At 48.2% G+C, this 25,353-nt stretch overlaps 1 protein-coding gene across 5 annotated transcripts in view; it reads left to right on the plus strand.

The window, feature by feature from the left end:
• LOC138570179 (thyroid hormone receptor beta) overlaps positions 1–25,353 on the plus strand; it is a 1,132,895-nt gene that overhangs the window by 1,058,299 nt on the left and 49,243 nt on the right. For all 5 annotated transcript variants that reach the window (XM_069648855.1, XM_069648857.1, XM_069648856.1 and 2 more), the window contains one exon: positions 4,532–4,632. In XM_069648855.1, the coding sequence (XP_069504956.1) occupies positions 4,532–4,632 (101 nt within the window). The remainder of the gene's footprint in view (positions 1–4,531; positions 4,633–25,353) is intronic.

Below are 25,353 nucleotides of genomic sequence, written 5' to 3' on the forward strand. Positions count from 1 at the left end.
ATCGAAAGACACTTCTTTTGCTTGACGGGTGCTTGAGCAACCAAACCCATAGTCATCCCAATAGCCTCCACAACGCCGCATTACGCAGCCCAACACCTGGCCGCGCCGTTCCACGTTGCTCCGACAGGTCAGCTCGGCCTGGCCACGAAAGATCCTCGCACTGCGCCACAACTAACAGAACCATCCCGTCATGCTCCATACGCATGCCGCGTTCCAAGCGAATGTCGCGTTCCACACCACTCAGCCAGTACACCGGCTCCCCGCCCAGTGATGTCATCACTAGGCTTGCAGTGTTTGAACCGATCACAAGGCCGTACAAATGAACACGAACCACCTCATCCGTGCAGCCTCAGCAGACACTATGCCGCCTGGCCCCAGTCGTCTCAACTTAATCCATGAACTGCTACAGAGTAGTCCCGGAACACAGTCACCGAAACGTGCTGCTCAGCATCTCACAGAGACAGGCCCGCTCCGTACCTTGCCCCGCCTCCTGCTCTCAGCTCCAGGGCTCCCAACATGGGCGTAATTTTAGGGGGGACAGGGGTGTTTGATGTTATGTCCCCTCCAACTTTTTCAGCAAAGTTACTCCACTGGCTCCCAATGACGCGAGTGCAGACACACCAGACACAACGCCCCGGCAATCTGCCCGTACCTCTCAATGCTGACGCCTGGACTGCCAATGCGACCTGATGTACCCAGACTGGACACACAACACAGCCCGCAACTCCTGGCAGTGAGCCACCTAAGCCCACTGCACATCCGCTCTGCATCAGACTTAACGGCGCCCCCAGGTCGTTCCTCCTTCTTGGACCACAAGACCTCGTGATCCAACCGTGTCCTCAGGGTCCCCGACAGGACCCTGCCCGTGGACCTCTGCTCTCCTGCACCGCCTTGGCCTGCAGTATCCGACAACTGGATGGATGCCACCCCAGGAAGGCAGTACTTCTCACCAGCAGCCCCTTGCCAGCAGCAAATAAAACATCCTCGTTGCCAGTTATGTAACGTGGCACGCCTGTTTTATACAACGCTGGGACCGGAAGGTAAGTTTTCAGGTAAGTTTATTTCCAAGTAGTTAATAGAGAAAGCACTGGGACATCCACCCATCCCCGTTCAGCAGGTCCAACTGCCATCCGTGGAACCTTGCACACATCACATCAACACTCCACACTCCAAATGAAATCACCAGCACCCCCACAGATCCAATTACAACACATAAATATTAGGTGCTCCACATATGCAAGCTTCTGCTTTGCAAACCGTCTAATTTCTGCCATGTACCTGGGGTTGCAGTTCTCTGCAGAAGAGCCATGGCGGCTTCTCCGAGCCTGGCTGAAGCAGCGTGTTCTAAAGAGACTCGAGTCTATTTCCAGAGTCTGCTCAGGGCTGTGCCCCAACAGTTGAGACAAATAATTTATTTTAGTGTATAATGTAGTTTTATTCATTTTAGTCATTTTATTTAATTTTCTTTTAAGCGCAGCCAGTATTATGGTATTACGCTAGCTAGGCAGATCATGTGTGCAGCAGAGTTTACAACATGGCCACATTTGTTGTCAATGTTAAAGGTATTTGTACCGTGCACCGTTACCACGAAAGGGGTCCCCAGGCGCGCTGGCGATCTGAAAAGGAGATTGTGAAACAAAAGTGGGGTGGGGGGGTTACTAGGGTGTAGTTGGGATTAGGAAAGAGAGCAATTGTGATGTGTTGGCAGCTTTAGTTTGGTTTGCACCGTTCGCTGAGCTTAAGCATGGTTTACGGGTCTGTGCAAACTCCCATGTGCTGTTGTGCTTTGTGTTGTTAGTCTGTTGTTTCAATGTGGTGAGGTGCTTTTGGATTGCTGTGAATAGAGGTGGGGGTCTGGTTTTCTTTGACAGGTGTATGAGGAAACCTGAGTTGTTATAGATGGGTTTTTCTTGTTCCTTTTTATTACCTTTTTTTCTTTCCTCTCCTCTTTCTCCCTCTTTTACTTCTGTATCCTTGCGTTTTTTTGCTCCCTCATCCTGGTTCGGAGATGTTTAGGTTAGAGGACTCTGGTCCCTGCCAGCCCTTCCCGTGCAGCGATTTATCCTAACTAACAGAAGCTATGGCATCCTGGCAGTGAAGATGGAAATGGGATGTGCAAAAAGAGGGAGAAGTAGCTTGGGGGTTGTTTTTTTTTATCCACCCATTGACAGTCCATGACCACACTAGTCAACATACCATGGGATCTCCGAGCTAGCTCTCTGGTTTTAAGGGGATGCCATTGTTATATCTAAGAACTCGTCCAAAGGGGTTGGTTCCAGCTATAAACCAGTTCCTGGTGTAGTACAAATGCCTCAATTAAGCGAATTCAGCCCTTGAGTTTATAAGCAATATGCATGTCCATGAATTGAAGTCCTGTTAACAACAAGCATTGGCAAAGATTGGCTCGTGCGGGCATAAGAAGGTTTCTTTTGCAGTGCCGGCTTTCAAACGAATGCTCTCGTCGCATTAGGCGAATCAACGCGTTGTTCAAAGAGGTCGTTATGGTTCCTCAACTTTTGCTTTTGTAAAGATATAAACACCAATTAAATCAACGCTCTGGGTGAAATCAAGTAAACAGCAAGTGGAAACCGTCATGCAGAAACGTAACTGCTCCTGTACAAATCATTTTAAAGTCACTAAACGCGATGATTAATTTGCTTTAGCTTACTGGGCCAAAGGATAATGCTGATTGCGATTACTGTGGGGGCCATTTGGTCGGCTTTTCTACTATATTACAGAAGTAATTACAGCAGAGGGCGCTTGCTTTTCTCTCACTAGGATTTTACTGGATGAGCAACTGCCCATATTCCATATTCATTCAATTCTGCAGCTTGCAGTTAAAAAAATCCCAAACTACAAATCCCCGAATGCAAAAACAAATCCAGAAGTGGACGTGGATGGCATGAACGGAATGGTGCATGTATGCTGCTGCCAAGTACTCAAAGTGAAAGGGTTTCTCAGGCGAGCAGTCACTATCCAATAAAAAGGCAGGTTGTTTTCCATAAAACCCTTGTGGAAATATTACTTGATTTGACGATATAACGTGTGAAGAACAGTGTGGTGGGACACGTCTATTGTCCACGAGACCATGAGCAGACGCCTCCCTCCCCCACAGTTTGCATAATGCGTTCATCCCACAGTGCATGACTCCACTCTTAGTTTCACTCCTCTTTCAGTTAGTGCCTATTCAAAGGGTGACTGTCAGGCGGGGTCTTTACCACTGAAGCATACTTGTGAACAGTGGCCCTAGTGGTGGTAGAGGCCACACAAGCAACATTCTAGCCTTAAGTATGGCAACAAATCGACCCATTCGCATAGCTAAAGCAACAATCTAAAAGCTAAGCAAGGAATTTCGGTTATTAAGCGTTATCACTACCAGAGTAAGACGCCTGAGGCACCAATAATTTGGGAGCCCCTTTCCATGTCGTTTGTAGCTTTTTGTTTAAATCAAAAAGACTATGGGCCTCATTACAAGGTTGACGGTAACCCATTATAAGGCCGACCTCGTAACACTGTTCTGCCGCCTGAGATCCCGGTACCACTGGGTCATTAGAAGTCTCGGCGGCCCGGGATGTCAAGCGGTGGAAACTGTAAGTCCCCGTGGGGACACGGAAGCACCGGTTGCGAACGATGCTGGTGCTTCCGTGAAAACCATGCCTGCAGGGGCCGGTGCTGGTCCTGTTACGTTGATACCAGCACCCTTATTTCCGGATCGGCTGACTTGGACCCTATGGGTTCATACTGAAAAACTGTTTTTAAAATATGACACCTTTTTCATGGTTTACAGTGATAATTTCGACAACAAAAATGTCGAAAGTCAAAATATCGAAAAAAAAATGTCGAAAAAAAAAATGTCGACTTTTTTTTTCAATGCATTTTTTTTTAAATGGGGGGGGTTCCCCCATCCCCCCTTTTTTAATTGTTCCCTTTTTTTTAACTCCCGAACCCCTAGAATAAATATATAATTAAAAAAAACGAAAGTCGACATTTTTTTTTCGACATTTTTTTGTCGACATTTTTGTCTGTCGACATTTTTTTTTTCGAAATTATGACCACCCACCCTTTTTCATATGAAACAGGATTTTTGTTCTTTTCTTTTTTATGTATTTTTTTTATTTGCCTATACATACAGCATTTAGCGTACGCTGGAATATGTTCTTGAGGATGTCTTTGCTGCCCTGTGGGACTGTACGGTCTATCCTGTAACTATTGTTCACATGGTTCGAACAGCATTACCCTCTGCACAAGGTCTCCCTCAGAATGACGGAGACCTTGATCAGGTATTGCTTCCGTGGGAACCTGCCGCCAAGCATGTGCAGAATCTTTTGGAGCATTGGGCCCGTAGCATTATACATTAGTCAAGTCTTGTGCATGGGAGCGTCCGCCAGGGACCTGTGGAATGGACCGTGGAGTAGTGTCCAGTCCGCATGCATGCTATCTTCCTAGCAATCCATTGTCTGCTGATGATAGAGAGGCTGAGGTTATTCCTACCATCTCTTATCTCATTTTGCCCATCTCCTTGCCTCCACAGGGTACATACCCAGTTACTTAGATAAGGATGAGCTATGCGTCGTATGTGGTGATAAGGCCACCGGGTACCACTATCGCTGCATCACGTGTGAAGGCTGCAAGGTAAGAGGATATCCACATATCATTTTTCTCTACAAATATGTTTATGTACATCATTTGCTTTAAGCCTGAATTCTGGCTCGGATGTGTGTTCTGCCAGTCATTTGTATGCACCCCCTTTGCAGAGTGATGTTTGTGTAGGTGTTTATATGGTACTAACATATCACCTTCTTGCTGCTTTCGGGCATCCAATGACTGTGTAGTTAAATGCAAAAATAAAATATGGTTTTGCAAAGCTGCAGTATACATAGTCAGTATGATTTGAGGATCTTTTTTGTTTATTGTGGATTGTTCATTAGGTGGGCATCCCAACCGCATATACAGTCCCACCTCACAATTCTGGATAATAAACCAGCAGTGTTCACAAAACTCAGATTTATGTAAAGAACATTTAAAATCAAATCCAGACACTGGTGGTCTCCAAGTTTATGCAGAGGAAGCCACCACAATATTGTTCCATCACACACAGCTGGTCTTAAACAACGAAATTAACCTGCCTGCACTAATCTCCATGTTTTTCACACACATGCACTCATTTCTAGAATCACCTCTATAAAGGTATTACGTTCTGAATAATACTAGACATTCTAATTACACTACTGCCGCTTGTCCGTATATGTCTGTCAAAATCCTTAACTTCACAAGAGCATCTAAATACTACATATGAAGTCACGTTTGGAAATGCATCAAAACTAAACTTTCCCCAGCGACACCTACCATTTACAGAATCAAAAACTGCTACTGGCTTCCAAGCTTCTCGCATAAATGTCTGGTAGGTGCTTTCTCACATATGAATGCAATTTTCAATATACATACAATGACTGGGATCAGAAAACAGCAGGTTTTGAATTCAGGAATTAATGTTCTCCATTCAAAATATGTACACACTCACAACTCACCCATTCAACCTGGAAGGGTGTTCAGACTGATGGATTAAGCACACTTCCCCTTTGACTTTACATCCGAGTACCCCTGTGCACTTCAGACCATGAGGCTACATGAATTTTAAAATGTGCGCTATTTTCTGTGAATATAAATGAGTCCTGAGAGCTACCTTTCACCTACAAACCTTTTAATAACTACAGCTCCCACCAGTGACAAATTGCCAATTTTCTGTCAGCTTTTGCCTGTTTCATAGCCCAATCCATCCCCTATGGCAGCAGGAACACATGGATTCTTATTTTATGTGGGCTTAATTTTCAAAAATGAAACTGCACATAAATTGAACAGAAGTGCTGGACAAATTGTCAACCCAAAATGTAATTGCTTTTATGGAAAGGAAATCTGACTTTGCCACTAATTGCAATGTGGAACACAGTGCATTTTATCATATGCTGCTCCTGTTTCCCTTTTAAATGAGACTCTTCATTTTGATCCCAGACCACCACTCCCCCGCCTCCACCCCACTCCAGGGAATTGCCATGGACAGGACTATAAAAAATTAGGATTTACATTAAGGGGTTAATTCACTTACTTTAGATCTAGTTTCCCATGTTGTTTAAATCAGCCAGTAGTACCTTCTCCAATTAGAATTCCTCCCTCAACAAGGCTCCCAAGATGATCTGCACATCTCCTTAGAATAGGGACCATCCTTTCTGCAGCCTCTACTGAAGGCCCGCTCTCCTCCAGTTGGTATCTGTTCTCAATCCATACTAGTTTCCAATCTCCATATGTCTCGTTAGCCCATTTTCTCTGTGTGCTGCCTATTTTACAATTAAAATATCCCAGCCCTATCCTTATAATGCTGCATATATTCTTTAGGTTTCATTTTCCTTTCGCTGGTTGGCTCCTTAATCTGACACCTCCTTGAATATGCACCTAATCTTCATTGGATGGCTATGAATTCTGAATTTTTGATTCTGAAATTTTGGTCTATCAGTCCTCATGGTGTTGACAGCAATTTCGTTTTATCCCACAATTTCCAACAGAAATATGCTAACTCAAAGAAACCAATACCATTGGGATATAGATTCTGAACCACACATATAGATGTATTACAGAACTTAGTGGCATATTTATTTAGGAAGTTATTAATTTCTCATTACTCTTATACATTTTCATAATTGTGGGAAATGTGAATTTGGTATCAAATTGAAGAGTAGATTTTAATCTAAAAAACACAATTGGTTTTACGTTCCTTTCATCATCCAGTAAAAAGTTATTCATTTTATTCTATGATGGCCTTTGTTTCAATGGTAAACCATAGGATTTGACTTTGATAGAAAATGCACCAAACTGAAATGGCATTTATTTCCACCAGTTGTCCTCAGTGTTACAGCACACATCACTTTTCATAAGTGCTAAGTACAAGCCCAACATACACCATTATCACTGTGAATGCATATCATGACTGTAGTCCCATGACTCAATTAAATACATTTTTATGAGGGTTCAGGGTGATTGATGTGACAGCTCGCTTTTGTACACTACATTATTGGAGCCGTTGGCTAAGTTTAATGGGCCCTGAAAAATTCACCATGTCATTTTTGATGGATTAATCTTCTGTTGAATTTCGCTGAATTCCAAGGTTTACTTTGTGATGTGCACACACTCCGAACCGATCAAGGAGACATTGACCACCTGTGCCACGGGAAGCCACAGGTGGGGCTGCCCATCCCCATAGAGTACCTAATAGTTTTAGAGCCCTTACCAATGAGCCCTATTGAGTGCAAGGTGATCTATGCCACACTTTGAAGCCCCTGCCGTTGTCTCATGACCACTAACTTGAGTAGGGTCACCTACCACTTAATAGAGCCCTCTGGTGCAAGTTCTAATGCTCATCATTCAGTATTTTTGTTAAGCTTCATATCATTAGCGGCTCATTGTGTGTTTGAAACCCTTATCCATACACATTTAGAAATGTACAAAAGTGTGGGATCCCCTCAAAAAAGAACAAACATGGCTCAAATAACCTGTTCTACGGCATGTGTAAGGAATTCTACCATCCGCGCGGTGTGTGCGCTCGCCTGGGCCTTTTTTGAAATTTTGAATTAAATGGAATGATGGTAGACAAACCTAAGGAAGATTTGCGGGGCTAATCCACACACATTTTCCTATGCTCACTGCACGACAAACACACAGACCTGTGTACTCTGGGTGGACACAGCCTACAGGCACAGTCCGCCCTGTCATATTTACTTGGGCCATGACAGCAGGAGTACATGATGCATCTCCAGAAGGAGGAGAACCAAACTGTCCCCCTAGCATTGCTAGCCCGATGAACTAACAAAGGCTCCATGGATCCTGGTGTCAGCCATTATCATACAAATAGGGTGTTCTTCAAATGGGCCCACAGGGGCCTGACTGCAGAGGTTAACAAATGGCACAGGAAACCCCAACAACCTTTCATATGCCAACCAGAGCTGGCTTCTGATGTCAACCAGAAGCCAGCTCCCGCCCTCAAAAGCAAAAAAATATCATGCACACAGCCAACTGTAAAATATCACAAAAAATGTTGTCATCTCTATCTCTGCCTTCGGTAACCATCTCCAGAATTCCTGCATCTTAAAACAAGATAATGCGTCAGCAGCGTTATTGAGCGCCCCAGGGATGTTCTTTGACTGAAAGTGCACTCCCCTTTTAAACATGCCCATTGCCCCCTGCTATGTGCGCCAAAATGGGTGCCCCATCGGGATGATCCATAAAGCAAAGTTCAATAACCCTACCAAGTGCTGCCAGCGCGTCAAGGTCACTTTTCTTGCCTGCAAGCATATGTACACTGAATCCCGGAACTCTGCCACCTTGCCTGCCGGGAGGCAGCATATCCCCTGCACGGAGTCCATTTCAATACCCAAAAATGTGATTGTGGTGACATGTCACTCTGTTTTTTCCTCTGCTAATGGGAGACCTAGTTATCTTGCCAGATCCTGAAAAACCAGTAGGGCGCACAGTGTCCAGAGCAGTAGGGCGCACAGTGTCCAGAGCAGTAGGGCGCACAGTGTCCAGAGCAGTAGGGCGCACAGTGTCCAGAGCAGTAGGGTGCACAGTGTCCAGAGCAGTAGGGTGCACAGTGTCCAGAGTGTGGTGTAATGTACCACTCTAGCTCCCTTCCAGCACCCCTTTGTAACGCATTCTGAGAACAAGCCTGAGGTTTCAAAATGGCTACATGATCTGGAACACTCCATAGGCATGCATTTATCCACGTAAAATGTTCCACCTGCCTGAAACCCCAGAAGCCTGTAGTCCTCAGGGTGGACCGGTAGTAATCTAAAAGCAGACTCTGCTTTTGTGAGCAGTGCCACTATCCCAGCACTCGGAACTGGCCCAGAGCATCGTCGAATGATGCCCAACTCACTGAGCATACTTCGTTGATTGCGTCGTTCACTGGTGGCGCTTTTGGAAATTGCAAATTGTGATTCTGAACTTTCCCTTCTCTTTTTTTGGCATGATGCCCACTGGGGAGCAGACAAGAGAACGGAGGATGTGCAATGGCCCCCCTATACTCGCCAACTTCTTCTCTTTAGCTATTTTCTCCATCAGTACCCCATTGTTACTTGAGTCTGAGAATTGATTTTTGTGGCACTGGAAGGGATATAAACCCCTGCACGGGAATGCAAAATCCTCCCGAGTAACCTTCCAACAATAAATGTGCCTCTGCCTTCCTAGGGTATTCATTAGCCCACACGCAGAGCACATCAACCTTGATTGGTGAGGGCAAGGGAGCCTGCTGCGGGGGACTGTTATTCATTCTTTTTGCCCTCCCTACCTTTTGTCTTTTTTGCTACATCGCTGCTTGGGGTGTCCAGGCAACCTGCAGAAAGAGCATGCATGTTTAAATCTACATATTGTCTCGGTACGTGTCTTGGTGTGGAATGCTCAACACGTTGCGTTTTTGTCCCCCGCTTCTGGGTCCGTGGGAGTCCAAAAGGACTACCCGTGTCTGGGTGCCCAGGCACCTTGCGCCCAAGCCCCTGGTGCCCCCCCCCCTGTTGCCTTACCATGGTGCAGCTGGCTTAGAGATCAAGTGCCCCAGTTCCCTAATCTAGCTGCACACTACCAGCCTTTCATGTCCTGAACCTCTCAACATAAGTAAGCCATGCGCCAATGTGCATTCACGGTACATGGATAGTATTAAGTGCAGGTATGACAATAATCTTTGATGAAACTCTGGGAATTTTTCTACCATTATTGCCGTGAATATTGCCAACCGGGTTTCCAGTTTACTATTGATTTCTCTACCTGAACCTTCTTTTCCTTCCCCCTTTTACCTCCTCATATATTCTGTAATTCAACAATGAAAATATACCTGCACATTTGTCCTTCCAAATCTTATCTTAGTTATGGCGAAATGTGCCATGTGAGCATACCTGAAGGGTTACTGATGGGGGCTACTGGTGCCCTCGCATCACCTACGGACGTGCCCGTCACCGGAACACCCTTATTCCCTTGTGTACCAAATACGCCTGCCCCATTTTCCGTCGTACTTGTGCCCCCCATGTTCTGTGCTGTCCCCCCAGGCCCTGTTATGGCTGTGTTGATGGGGCTGTTGTTAATCCAGATCCCTGTCGTGGGCGCCTGTCCCGAATTTGCGCTCTCTCCTGGGACAATGCTACTTCCCATTGCTGCTCCTGTTACCTGTTGGTTTGCCCACAGCTCTCTTATCTCGCTGCCCATTGCCCTGCCATGGGTCCGTTGTTTCCTGTGCTCAATCACCACTGTCCCATTTAGTTGTCCAATACCCTTTCGCCCCCGGGCTGAGCCGAGGGCCGGGTCCTACCTCATGTGCATGGCCTGCACTTGTGGCCTCCTATGCCCCTTGTGCCCCCTGTGTACCTCCGCCCATGACAGGGGGTGCCTCCACCTGTACTGAGGCCAAATGTGCTGTTACCAAAGGCTGCAGTAGGGCCTGCTGTATTATTGGGTACTGAGTTGCCACCTCCTGTACCACTGGGCCCCCTGCCGGTTCCGCTTGACCTTCAAAATACTGGGCGATAGCTGCCACCTGTGTAACAACTAATATTCCTAGCTTCTGCACTCATGTTGCAGATAGCGGTACCAGCGAGAGGCGCTGTGATCCCTGCAAAACCGGACGCTGCCCACATGGTAATGCCCGCTCCTGTATCACTGTCCGCTGCATGGAAGATAACCCCGGCGCCTCACCCATTCCTGTCCCTTTTGCCCCTTCCCCTCTTTGCGGGTGGGATAGGGCCCTTAGGGCCACATTCTTTCTCCTGGGTCGCCGCAACCTTTCCTTTGCCACCCCTGGCACCTGATGTTCCCCGCTGGCACTTTCTCCCCCGGAGCTGCGCCATCCGAGTCAATCCCCCATCTAGCAGCAGGGGGATAATGCTGCCACTTTGCTTTGCCCCATCTGCCCCCTCTTTCTTACGCATCTGCCCTTTCTGTGGTTACATCAAAACGCTTTGCTTCTTGCAACACGTAATGTTTCCTGCGGCTGATTCCTTGCTGATTCCCTTGAGCGCTGGATTACAAAGAACCCGTTATAACATGACTTGTTTCGCTAAACCGAATGTAGAGAGCCCGTGGGTTATAAAACGAACTAAATGAGTCAGTAATCCCCTAGTGCCCGAGGCCTGTAATTGCAAAAACTCCCAGTGTTGTGAACAACTGTGCATTCGTCTTCAACGCAATAAAGCAACAACATGCGTTTTGCAAAATCTAAATTGTCAGATTGTAAATGTTTTTTATGCACACAGTCGACCGCCACACCGAGCCCCCTGGCCCCTTCTGCCGCCAGGAGTCTTGGATGACAGCGCGGCTCGAGCTCTGCACGAGCTCTGCACACCTATCCGCCTCCATCAGCACCCCGCGGCGCCTGTTTCAGCCTTAATGGGCCTGATCAGGAAGGCGAAGCTCTGCCTCTCTAATGCGCAATGCGCAAGAGGTCCACGTCTGCACTGCCTTTAACGATTTAGGGTGACATTCCAATGTTTACTAATGTTACACAAGTGTGGGAGCCCCTCTACCCAGGACTAGCATGACTCAAATAACCTGTTCTATGGGGTGGATCTATTGAAACGCCAGTGTTCCAGTAGATATTCTGGCTCTTTGCAAGTGGGCCAGCAAATAATGGAGGAGCCTTGTCATTAGATTAGCACCACAAACCGATCCACCCAAACACATTGCCACGGTAAAACAGAATGGCTTTTCTTAATGTCCGCTCGTTAGTGTGAGCAGAGTTACACCAGGTTAGCAATGGAGGGATGATGCGACTCGTCCGGGATCACGTCACTTTGCCGATGGAGGGAGCTAGAATTCAAACCCCGCATCTCAGTAGCAAACAGCAAATCTCACTGTGCAGAAGTGTTATACACCATGTGCAACTGCCAAAGCAAGCCAGCATGCCTGGCCTGCCGCCCCCTGCCCCTTCACAACCACTCGGCCAGTATAGTTCTATATTGTGTGCACTAGAGAGACATTCCTGGCATTACTTTCTGGAGGACAGGATGCAGCACATCTTTCAGCTATTTTTTCTTTTTTTGATTTTATTGTAGGTTGCTGCGGAACTTTGTTGGCACATTGCTAGGCTTTGAAATTGTTATGATTTTGATATGATATGATTGTTTATTTATATAGCGCCTATACCCAATGTGTTTCAAAGCGCTTCAAGCCAAGGGAGGGAACAAGGGAAAATACAACCACATTCTTACAGGCCATGAACAGTAAGGATGTGAAATTAACTATCGTACTCGACCTGATGACATTTCAGATAGTGCAAGAGCTAAGACATAGATAAGGAAGGGAGGGGGAGAGTGGGAAGGAAATGGAAACAGACAGGCGACTACCGTACTAGGCCTGACGACATTTCTGGTAGAGCCAGAGAAAAACAAAAGGTGAGGGAGAGGGGCGCAGGAAGGGAGGGGAGGAACAAAACAAGCGACTATCATACTAGGCCTGACGACATTTCAGATAGTGCTGGAGGGGTGGTGGGGAGGAAAAAACAGTAATGGGAGGGTGGAGGAAACAGACGAGGTTGTTATCATATTAGGTCCAGGGACAATTCTGATAGAGTAAGTGCCTAGAAGAAAGTAAGGGGAGGAGATAGGAAAAGGGAGAAGGGAAATGAGGAGAGAACACAGAGTAAGCAGTTAAAAAGAGTGGAGAAGCAAGAGTTGAGAGAGAATGCAATTGTAGAAGTCAGTAGTAACACATAATGTTGCAAGCCAGGATACAAGATGAAGATGGGAACAGCATGATTCAGGGCCACCATGAGTACAAGATGCAAAGGAAGTCCAGCATGAGAGTTGAGAAAGAGTGACGCACCGTGAATGAATGAAGTCCATAAAAGTCAAATCCAGCATTGGCCACAAGACGGTGATGGTGAAGGAAGGCACCAGGTGGGCGGGGCTTGCTAAGTGGTGAAAAAGTGGGAAGCAGGAAGGCACCAGGTGGGCGGGGCTTAGGCCAGGTGACCTAGATCCACTTGCACCTGCTCCCCATCTGCAAAGGAAAAGAGGCTGGAGGGCTCCTTAGGTAGGGAAACAGAGCGGCAAGCAGGAAGGCAGCAGGTGGGCGGGGCTTGCTAAGTGGTGAAAAAGAGCGGCAGGCAGGAAGGTACCAGGTGGGCGGGGCTTAGGCCAGGAGACCTAGATCCACTTGCACCTGCTCCCCATCTGCAAAGGAAAAGAAGCTGGAGGGCTCCTTAAGCCTTTGAAGATAAAATTCAGCCCAGTATATACAGCAGATCTGACTGCAACAGCAGGAGCATTCAATAAAAGCAACAAGTATTCCAAAGATGGCCGGTGTGGTTGGGCGGTTACCATAGGCACCCGAGTAGCTAATAACTCAATGTGCTTGCTCGATAGGTTATTAGGGTGAAGCGAAAATTGGAACGACCTCGAATAAAACATTTTGCATAGGCTTTTTTATGGCATCATTGCCACGTTCCGTTGACTGTGTTGCATCGTAAAGCTGGCCTGTTAAATTGTTAGTGTGCATTGTGCATGATTTATCTTATGTCATGGATATTTCTGGTTTAATGGCACAGCCTGTTCTTTGACTGTGTCTTGCTTTTCTAACACATCCACCTCTTCTCCAGCATGGGGTCTAGCATGGATTCACATGCTCATGAATATTCCCCATCATCAGACTGGGAATCCTTGGTAAAGAAAAAATCAATATCAGTTTCGTTTCTGGTCGGTCTTTCTCAGTAGTAACCAATCACTGGTCTCTGGGTCATACTGACCCCAGCCAATGACTGCCCTCTCCCTAAGCCCCGCCTCTGGCAGCCGTCTTCACATTTTTACCGCACGCTCAAGTGTTGGGAGTCCTCGTGTTTAGCTCTCGAGCTTTTGCTGCGTTTTCGCACTTTTTCAAAGAGAATTTCTGCTTTTTCGGTCAAATAGAGCCTCAAGCTCCACCGTCTCTACATCCGAATAACGGGTATCCGTGTCAGATTTTTTTTCTACGCCCCTCAAGGGTGAAGATTTCGTCAAGTTACGCTTCTTGGGGGATTCCAGAAGTTTCTGCGGCCTACCCGAACATGGCCCAGGAGAAAGGAAGCTCGACGCCCGGAAAGCTGTTCAGGGTTTGCCCTGGATGCCAGCTACAGAATGTGTTCAAGGAGGACGCGCATTCGAAATGTCTCTACTGCCTTCATGAGGACAAAACGCACATGGAGAAGGACTGTGCGTTTTGCAGGAACATGTCGGAACGGACGATCAGGGACCGACACCTTCGTCTCTCCAACTGGCTGGAAGGAAGGAGTCCGTCAGGTGAGAAGAAGAAGAAGTCCGAGCGGTCTTCTAAGTCCTGTGAGGGCACCCTGGCGACGGGGGCCCAACAGAAGGCAAAGCACCGCGAGTCCACGGGCACCGGGAGCGCCGAACGGTCAGGCTCTTCGGCTGCCAGGCAGGGCGCGCCTTCCCCGGCACCATCAACCACGAGCCAACGCTCTGGTTCGGCGAAGAGGAAATCCGAGAGCTTCTAGAGAGGCCCCGGTCGATCTCGAAGGATTCGGCCGAGGAGGAGCGAGGCAGTGACCCTCACCCCAAGGTGAAGGCCGCAAGCACCCCTAAGGCGGTGAAGGCCTTGATTCACTGGGCCAAGGCCTCTATTGAGGGAGTCGCGGCGGCCCTGGCGCAGCCTGTGGAGGCTACACCAGTGGAGGCGAACTCGGGGCCCAGAGTCTCCCTGCCTCTGCGGAGGGAAGCCTCTTTCAGACCCATCGAAAAGACCCCCGTGAAGACCCTGGCAGAAAAAGAGGGAGGGGCCGGTGGCCATTGTGGACATGGACACACAGCATCCGAGGAGGAGCTGGTAGAAGTCTTAGAGGGCCTCGACGAGGGCGTCGAAGAGGCCCGTCCCCACGGGAGGTATCCCGACGAGGGTGACGACGAGAGTGACACGGCACCGGCGAGGGTCCTAGTCACCCGTCGCTTCCGGAGCCGCAGGATAACTCGGCGGCCATTTTGTTCGGAGATAAGGACGAGATTGCCCTTACCACCGACGGTGGATCCGGAACCAGGCTCGACGGAGGAACCAGAGCCAGGCCCGGCGGGAAGCCCCCCGAACAAGGGAAGACTGATCCATCCAGTCCCTAGTGGCCTGCTCGGATTGTACCCACGTCCCCCGTCCCTGGGGATGACACGGGAACGGACACGGCCACGTTGGGTACCGACGACGACGGCGGTGACGACGGGACGGAGCTCCCATCGCCAGCCCGGGCCTCCCCGTCCGACGAGATCGGATATTTCCATGCAATGATCGCCAGGGCATCCAAGCTTTTTCAGCTCTGCCCCGGAGAGAAGGAAGGAAGGTTTCCTTTACCAACGGCGCAAGGCCAAGAGGAAGGCAGTCCTTGCCGTGCCTCTGCTGGATGACATCTGGGACGAGTGTCTCACCCTTCTCAAGAACCCGTCTACGACACCTGCCAAGAGGGATCGGTACGAGAAGAAGTACCAGGTCCCCGACGCGGCCCCTTTGTGCCTTAGGGCACAACTAACCCCTGACTCGAACGTCTCAGCGGCAGCCAAGAAGAAAGCGGCGGGGCATCGGCCTCAACGTCAACTTCCCCGCCTGACGGCGAAGGGAAGAAGCTGGACGCAATGGGACGACTAGGTATCTCGTCGGCGGCAACAACGATTAAGGCAGTCAATGCCCTCGCGATCGTGGCCCGCTATGACAGGGAGTTATGGTACAAGATAACCCCCCTGTTGGACTTCCTACTGGATGACAAGAGGGCCGAGGCCCTGGAGATCTTGCAAGAAGGCGAAGTGGCGTCGGACCATGCCATTACGGTGGCAATGGACATTGCCGACACCGGTTTCCGCCAGCTAGTCAACGGCGTTTGCCTTAGATGACGAGGTTGGCTTAAGGCGACGGATTTCCGCCAGGATGTACAAGCCAAGGTGTTGGACATGCCGGTCGACGGGAACAACCTGTGTTTGAAAACGGTGGATGAGTCCCCCCAAGCCATCAAGGCGGACACGGAGACAGCTAGGGCCCAAGGCGTTCTCCGGCAACGAAGGCCGTCCTTTCGGAGCACCGGAGGCAAGAGGGGTGCCGCCAAGGGATTCGGCGGTGGCTCCTCTACGTACCGCCAAGCGGCCCGCTCCTCGTCACAGGAAGCCTGTAGAGGATGAGGCAAGACTGGTGGGCCCCGCCGTCCTCGCCAGGGAGGCCAAGGCTGCAAGGCATCCTCCAAGCAAGATTGAACCGACAGCGGTGTCGGGCCCCCACCGAAGCACCCCCGTGGGAGGCCAGCTAGCGAAGTTCGTCAGCGTGTGGGAGTCCATCTCCACTGACCGTTGGGTGCTGGACGCCCTGGCCCAGGGGAACGCCCTCGAATTTCTAAAAAAAGTGCCCCCGCATTCCACCCGTGGTCAGGAAGGAAAATCACGTCCCTCAACTGCTATTGGAGGTAAGGGTGTTGCTCAAAAAAGGTGCCATCGAGCTCGTCCCGAAGAGGCTCCAGAGTATATTCAAGTTACTTCCTAGTAAAAAAGAAGACAGGAGGATGGCGCCCCATCCTGGACCTGCGACGACTGAACAAGTACATCAAGTTCCGGATGGTCACCCTCCAGCACGTGCTGGGACAGCTGGAGGAAGGCGATTTTCCTGTCGTCGTTGGATTTGGAGGATGTGTACTTCCACATCCCCATTCTGAAAGGACACCGAAAGTTCCTCAGGTTTGTGGTCCAAGGACAGCACTACCATTTCAAGGCCCTCCCGTTCGGATTGAAGTCGGCACCCAGGGTGTTTAAGTGCCTCGCACCGGTGGTGGCACGGCTAAGCCTGCAGGGGATCCACGTCTACCCCTACCTGGACTGGCTCATCCGAGCAAGGACAAGGGAGCTCGCTGTGGATCACACAGCAAAGACCGTCCAGCTGCTCACGGACCTGGGATTCTCCATCAACTTTTCCAAATCCCACCTGGTGCCGTCGCAAGTCGCACTGTTTCTGGGAGCCAAGCTCGACACAGTGGCGCGTCTGGCCTCACCGTCGGAGGAAAGGACGAAGGCCATCCTGGGCAAGGTGCAGCATCTGCTGGCCACGGACGTGGCCAGGGTGAGGTCTATCAAGTCCCTCCTCGGGATGATGTCCTGCATATATCTCGTGCGCCTGTGCAGGCTTCGAATGCGCCCTCTGCAAGAGTTCCTTGACTCCCGCTGGATTCAAGCGACGGGCAGCTTCGAGGACGGGATCCCGCTCGACGAGACCTTCCGACGAGCGATCCAGTGGTGGGGCATCCACGCTCATCTGACGGCAGGCACAGACTTTCAGACCCCATCCCACCAGATAACGGTGACAACGAATGCCTCCCTGGAAGGGTGGGGAGCACACACCAGAGAACTTCATGCAAGAGGGCTTTGGCTCCCGGAGGAGAAGACGCTCCACATCAACATCCTGGAGCTCCGTGCAGTGTTCTGGGCCCTCAGGTCCTTTCTCCCGTCCCTCAAGGGCAAGGTGGTGAGAATCTTCACCGACAACACCACCACAATGTTCTACATCCAGAAGCAGGGAGGAACCAGATCCCCAGCCCTCTCCAAGGAAGCCCAGGATCTGTGGCATTGGGCCGTCACCCAAGGGATGTTTCTGGTGCCCTTTCATCTGGCAGGGATAAAGATCACCATCGCCGACTCACTCAGCAGGGAGCTGCGCTCGTGCCACGAGTGGGAACTACGTCAGGATCAAGTGGATTGACTCGTCCGACGATGGGGGGAAAACCGCAGATCGACCGGTTCGCGATGGCGACGAACTCCAAGTGCCAGAGGTTCGCCAGCAGGTTTCCCCAGCCGAGGAGCATGGGCAATGCTTTCTCGTTCCCCTGGGACGGCCTGTTCCTATATGCGTTCCCTCCGTTGCCGTTGCTGCTCCGGCTCGTCAACCAGCTCAAGAGGTCCCAGTGCAGGATGGTCGAGGCCGATCTGGTTCCCGGACCTTCTGGACTTGTCAGCGTCCCCACCAGTCAAGCTGCCGACGGACGCAGATCTTCTCTCCAGAGAAGGAGGCACCATACTTCATCACGACCCGGAGTCGCTGAACTTGCAGGCCTGGCTCCTGCAGTACTAGAGTTTGGAGGGTACGATATCCAGGCTGACTGCAGAGAGGTCCTTGCAAAAGCCAGGGCGTCCTCAACTCTCAAGTGCTACGGACATGAGTGGAAGAGGTTCTCTGTCTGGTGCCGTGCACAGAAGATTAACCCTCTACGGATTACGGCCCCTCAAGTGCTGCTGTACCTACTGTCGCTGGCCAAGGCTGGACTGGCTCACGCCTCCATCAAGATACATCTGGCTGCGATCTCCCGATGCACCAGAACCACACAACGGGCGTCCTTGTGGTCCCATCGCCTGGTGAAGGAATTTATGAAGGGATTGTTCCAATCGTTCCTGCCGGTGAAGGCCCCTGCCCCGGCGTGGGAACTCAACGTGGTGCTGACCAGGCTCATGGGGGCACCATTCGAGCCCCTGCATTCGGCACCGTTGAAATTCCTGTCGTGGAAGACTGCGTTTCTTGTGGCTACCACCTCCGCATGGCGAGTGGGAGAGATCCAGGCCCTATCCTGCAAGCCTCCATACTTGGTGTTACCTGTTTTCGTCCCGTTGCCTTCGTCACCGGCCGAGAGGACTTTGCACTCGCTGGAGGTGGCTAGAGCGCTGAAGTTCTACGTGGACCGCACGAAGAGTTTTCGGAAGACATCACAGCTTTTTGTGAACTTTGGACCTGTGAACCAAGGGAAGGCTCTCTCGAAGGCTTACATTTCCAGATGGCTCTCCGGCTGCATCACGCACTGTCATCGGTTGGCAAACCGACCGTTGCTTGGCCGTCGAGAGCCCATTCGACCAGAGCTATCGCTGCTACCACAGCGTCCTTGTCTGGTGTGCCCCTGCTGGACATCTGCAGGGCTGCTACGTGGAGGTCGACGCACACCTTCACGAGATTCTACTGCATCGACTGGGATTCCAGGGAGTAGTCCAGGGTCGGCCAAGCGGTGCTGCGCAACCTGTTCGCCTAAGGTGAGCCTGGTGAGGAGGTTAGAACTGCTTAATGTTGATTTTTGATGTAATGCTTAATGTTGAGCCTTTTTTCCACCTCCCGTTGGTTGTGCATGTGTGTACTGCTATGTATTCTTATAATCATGAGCATGTGAATCCATGCCAGACCCCATGCTGGAGAAGGAACAAGTTACTTACCTGTAACTGTTGTTCTCCAGCATGGGTCTGGCATGGATTCACATGCGAACCCTCCCTCCTACCCCTCTATGGCTCTTCACTTGGTCATACTGCCACTTTGCGTGCTACCAAATCAGAAGATGGCTGCAGAGGCGGGGCTTAGGGAGAGGGCAGTCATTGGCTGGGGGCAGTATGACCCAGAGACCAGTGATTGGTTACTACTGAGAAAGACAAATCAGAAACGAAACTGATACTGATTTTTTCTTTACCGAGGATTCCCGGCCTGACAACGGGGAATATTCATGAGCATGTGAATCCATGCCAGACCCACGCTGGAGAACAGTTACAGGTAAGTAACTTGTTCCTTATTCTGATTAATTGATACTCTGGGCCAGGGGGCTGCAACCTGTGGCACACCACATGTTTTGCACTGAGACTTCCCTGAACCCTCACCATTGACTATACCGATTACAGCTGATGGAAATTGTAGTACAAAACATCTGTAGAGCCAAAGGTTGAAGACCCCTGCCTTAGGGTTATTCAATATTGCATGTAGGTAGGCACCTCCATAAAAAGGGTGACGTTGCTTTTTGTGTAAAGAAATAACCACTATGTAATCTTTTGAAACATTATTAGCATTGCTTACTGTATATTACAAATCTATTAGTTTTTCATTTGATCATTCATCTGGATAGTGTGGTACATTTCTTCATCAATTTTCTGATCTTCTCTTGCAAGAATTGATTGTAAGAATGTGTTTTAATGTAATTTTAGTATTCGTAGTAGCCCAAATTGTAAGAGTTTATTTAACTTATTCAGTTTCAGTGTCCTTAACTTTGTTATAAAGAATGTTTTAGATTGTATTTAGATTTTGTTTGCTTACTCGCTGAACGATTAAACAAATGTTAACACTGTTTTTGAAAACAAAAGTAATTTAATGCACAGTCATTGAACACAATCCAAAAAGGATCACTGGTACACTTAGAGCCTTAATCATTATTATTGCCAACCACGCAGGTTTGAGAAAACTGGCAGAGAAGACAGTTAGTTGATTCACTGCAAAATGCAATTTTCATGATCAACAGAAATAACGTATTGCTGAGGCAAAATGTAAATGTTATGTTGGTGAAATCCCCCAAGCAGACAAACAATGTTGTTATTTTAAATGCTAATTCACTGTGTCAATCCAGTACCTGCACCAGTGGTCGTTTGTCCACCTGACAAGTGTTCTGCCCAGTGCGCTGAGTTAGTTAAGAATTCGAGGGTGGGGCCTAACGCGTTGCAAAACAATACTTGTGGTGGTGGTGTCCTAAGAATTGCCCGGCGCAGCTTTGAAATTAAAATATGAAATCAAAATGAAATAAAAATAGGTAATGCACGTTCCAGTCCCTCCGTTTTATTAAATCATTAGAACGACATTTAATCCGTGTAATATGTTGCAAAAGTCAAATCCTGTATTCTCTAGATATATTCACGTCCCTTCAGTGTGTTGGAAAATAATCTTATTCCAAAAGTCTGTAACTGATATAGGATTGTAAACAAGACTGATGGTGTCTTTTCATTTTCATGGGCAGGCATTTCAGGTCCCCTAAGTAATTACAGGGAGTCCAGGCTCGAGGGCACATCTTGGACATTGCTGGTGCCAAGCCCCGGCTAGACCCAGCCCAATTAAAGCCCTGTTACTGCAGTAAACACTTCCTTCATTGAAAATAGTTTTCATTCAAAAAGATTTCTCCACTCCTTGTCTGCTTGTGAAAATTCCTTTGTTTACCCTTATCGCAATTTCTGTCTGGCAACTTATTGTGCCAATTCTTTTAGAAGATGTTGACTCTTGTTTTCTCTTGAAAGATTACCCCGTTTCGAGATGATGCTATTCCTGCACGCTCTCTGAAAGATTTTGCCCTCGAGGCTTTCAAACCCATTGTTCAATACTTTGCTTGTTATGCTCATGGTGTCAAGTCACACTTTTGAAAAAGGCTTCTCTGGATCCTGCTGTTTTCTTCAATTCCTCATCATATTGCCCTGCTCAAGTCCAATTCTGCAAAGGTTGTTTTGCAGCGTCCTATTATCGATGACTGGTATGACTTTTTCTGCTCTTACCAGTGAGGTTTATGTTACGGTGATGGTTGATGGCCTCTAGGTGACTGATGGGGGAGATGCCCTCTCTGCGACATGAGGTACATTTGACTATAAGGCCCATTCGGCTATTTTCATCTGCCTGCATGAGGGACCTGGAGTGGATTAGAACATTTCTCTCTATCAGATCTCAAACCGTTAAGGTGAAGCTCGCCAGGACCCCTCCTCACCCTGTGACTGTGGAATTTGGAGCAACTCGAGTCAATTTTATTCAACTTGTACATGGAGCTGCTAGGACATGTGATGGTTGGGTGTGCCCTTGTGTTTCAGGATTATGCGAATAACACAGTATATCTTGTGGTTCCATCGGCTCGCTGAGGGCATCGAGTTGTCTGGCTGCGATTCAATTCTGGGTGTTGGCTGCTATCCTAAAGGCGAATGCATCTAAATTCTTTTTCTCCTTTTGCATATAGACAGGTCTGACACTGATGGTTTGGTTAAATTGTGGCTAATTACTCTTTTCTCCAACTATGTATCCCACTGCTCGTTCCGTACGTTTGCTTCTTGATATTAAGTTCTCACTGAGGGAACACGTGCCAAAAAAGAACCCGAGCACCCTAACATCAGAATTCTCTGCTGAGGGTTTCAAAACCTGTTTGCCTGCCGAGCAGTGTGATCCACTGTGCAGGTCTTAGACCCCATCCCAAAAGAATGTAGTCAATGCTATCTTGTATGGGGAGCTTTCCCTTTCTAGTAGCTGTTCCATTAGTTGTGCCAAAAAATATTGATCAAATCAACCAGAGGCATCGCTAGGGAGGGAACAGGGAGCTATAACCCCTGCTCTTTTGGTTGTAGCCCTGGATAGAAGCTCAGGGGCTACAATGAAAAGGCTAGCTAGCCCCAAATCGTGACATTAGCGTAGCCCCAGATCTTTTCCAGACCTAGCAACACCCCCGAAATCAACCAATTTTCTTTTAATTTAATAGCCTCAATTTTGAACCTGGGGTTCAGTGCAAAGTGGGATGCTTGGCATATGAAGCCATTATTCTTCAGCTGACTTCCAATATTGTTGAGAAATTACAAGTAAATGGGCGGGTTTGAAAAAAACGTGCATCTCGTCTCTGCTTGGATATACCATAAACGATTCCATTTCACTTGAAAGCTGGATTTCTCTCACATTATTGTAGCAATTACACCCACTTGGGGGGGCGTACAGGGGCAGTAATGGACGGCCAGCCTGAGTCTAGGAGGCCCAAGCGAAGCCCCCTAAGGGGGGGATGGGGGGTGATTGTTATTCACACCCCGGGGTTCGTCCAGGTTCCACATTGTTATATCCGTATTGCGTGAGCTCAATCTCATCTAGACATTTAAGAATGAAAAGATGGCCACCACCATAGAAACCAGAAAAGGGATCACGTCGGGAAAGAGCAGCAGTTTCGGGAGCCCTACCAGCCAAGTGGGGTGGGTGGCGGCTTGGGAATGGCGTGCGGGCAAGGGTTTCAGTATGTCATCGAGGGCAGGGTGCCAAAATAAAATCGCAGCACCCAGGGTGGCATCTCAAGTGGCTGGGAAAACGCGGGCGCTATACCTATTCTCCACTTTTAACATCATCCCTTGCCCTGAAGGTTCCATAGTTGTGTAACTTGGGTAGCTTATTATCTGCTTTCTGAATGGGTTGTAGTTTGGTGGGTATTTTTCTTTCTTGTTCTGCTATTGTTTATGAAACATTGTTTTTGTGTTTAATGAATGTTTCATTCTTGTACTGACCTCCTCGGGCCAGGTTTCTATGCTATATTATATCAGGACGCTCTGGGAACCCGCCTTGCAGGCGCTTTTTCAGCCTTGCGGACCTTGGCCTAGGAGGGCGCCTGGGCAACCACCCGGGCAATGTTGGCCCCCCCACACCCATGCGGGGGAGTCTTTCAAGGTCTTCCCCGAGCTGATGTGAGGAGCGGGGCACATTTAATAACAGTAGGACGCTGATGCTTTAGCATCAGCACGTAGTGAAAAACTTGGCATGACCAGGGACGTGGGAGGGAGAGGGAGAGAAGGGGGCAAGCAGACCCTTATAAGCCTTGGGCTGAAAGTCCCATTTCGAAAAACGTCTTTATTTCTATTATTATTTATTTTTTATTGTGGTTGGTTAATAATACAGCAACCTTTTACAATACGTAACATAGTACCAATATTTAAAAAACGTTTAAGGACCGATAGGTGGCGAAATATCGCACTGCGCCGCCTTTTCCATCCTTGCTCCCCAAACTGGCCAGTTCCAGATGAACATTTAGCGATTTATCCCAACAGCCATGCCTGCAGGGCCATTTTAAGCACTTTTGGGGCCCTGGGCACGGACATCTTTGGGGCCCCCTTCCAACAAACCAAAGGAATAAAGGGGTCAAGAATACTGGTGGCGCCCCCCACACCTCATCCGTCGCGCTCACAACCTATAGGTTGATATGCTGTCTTGCAGCATAATACGCACGTTTACTCCCTTTAAGTCCCCTTACCCTCTTCGTTCTTGATTTAATCGGCATGATAAACAAGTAGCATTTCAAGACCAACATTAGCAGTCTTCAAAGGGGTTACTGTTCTGGTACATACAGGATACTTTTTATCAATAACATCCAGGAAGGTAGATGTTGTATTAATGCAGGACCGTATGTAAAAGGTACATGTAACCCATAAAAGACAGAACTCACATTAGCTGCCTCACAGAATGCAAAAGTGCTCATGCATGGATAGAGGAGACCAATCGGAAGGAAGGAGAACGCTACACATACCGTAGCATGGATAGTGGAGGCAGATTAGAAGCTACCAGGAAGGTGTCTTTATCCAGACAGACTGAGATTAGAAGTGGGATATGGTTTTCAAATAGTGTTGTCATTAGATATCAAAGGAACAAATGCCTGTGGTGTGCGATATAAATATGCTCACTATTAACACAGTGAAACCATGAATAAGGCTTTTATGAAGATCACACCATGAGAAGGAAATCACTCGGAAGCGCTGACAATTTTGAAAGGTTTCGGGACTGGCAATATTGAGAGGTTTGGCAATACAAGATTAAATGACATGCCCAGGATCACACATTGTTTAAGGGGTGAATGGGTGAAGCTGAGATTTGTGCCAGCTCTGCAATTTCTGCATTTGAACCCTTTCTTTTCCAGTTCTTACCATGAACTAAACAATCTCATTTTTATAAAAAAAATAAAACGGACTTGGAAAGTACACAAATCTCATTACCAAACATGAACATTTTTAAACAAAATATTATAGAAGGGTGTTATGCAAAATGGGAATTATTCTAGCTTTTTTCTCTCCATCATGAAGGCAAGTATATAAGAACCAGCATACCAAACGATGGGATTTCACAAATTTAATCTGGGTTTATCTTTTGTATTTTAAAGCTTTAAATACTTCCAAAACAATGGCTTGTGTCATTTTAATTTATAAACGTGCATGAAAATCTTTGACTTTTACCAAAAAGCAAACAGTGTTTTTTGCCAAAATAGCAGATCTTAAAATATGCTTGCCCGAGGCCTGCAACATATGGTCCACTCTTTTCAGTCTACCAACCCTTCCACCTAAATGGCCTACATAAGAATAAAGATCAAGTAATGGGCTAAACGATACCAGCAGCATGCAAGGAGCCACACCTCAAAGAAGACAGCATAGTAATGTAAGATATATGAGATGATTTGACCAGGATCACTATATCGTCTGCTGGAAAATCCAGGATACAAACATGAACGCTGTCATTCCATAGCGTTCTGAATTTGGATACTTATTCACCCCTAGGACTCACCGTTGCTGCCATCGTTGGAGGCAATGGTCTAGGTTTTACAACACCCTATCTAAAAAAACCAATTTCTAGACCTTCACCATACGGATGATATGTTAGTTTTTATAGCAGTCCCTATCTGGTGCAGGTACATTGCTGATAATAGCAGATGTTGTTCTGCAAAACCAAGTACATATGAAGGCTGGTTTATAAACTTCAGACATAGGAAAGGCTCAACCAGCCTTGCTGGAATGTGATATTCTAATTTTGCATATGAACACATATCTCTGCAAT

This window comes from Ambystoma mexicanum, chromosome 2q (assembly GCF_040938575.1).
Source record: "Ambystoma mexicanum isolate Mex_15411 chromosome 2q, UKY_AmexF1_1, whole genome shotgun sequence".
Taxonomy (NCBI): domain Eukaryota; kingdom Metazoa; phylum Chordata; class Amphibia; order Caudata; family Ambystomatidae; genus Ambystoma; species Ambystoma mexicanum.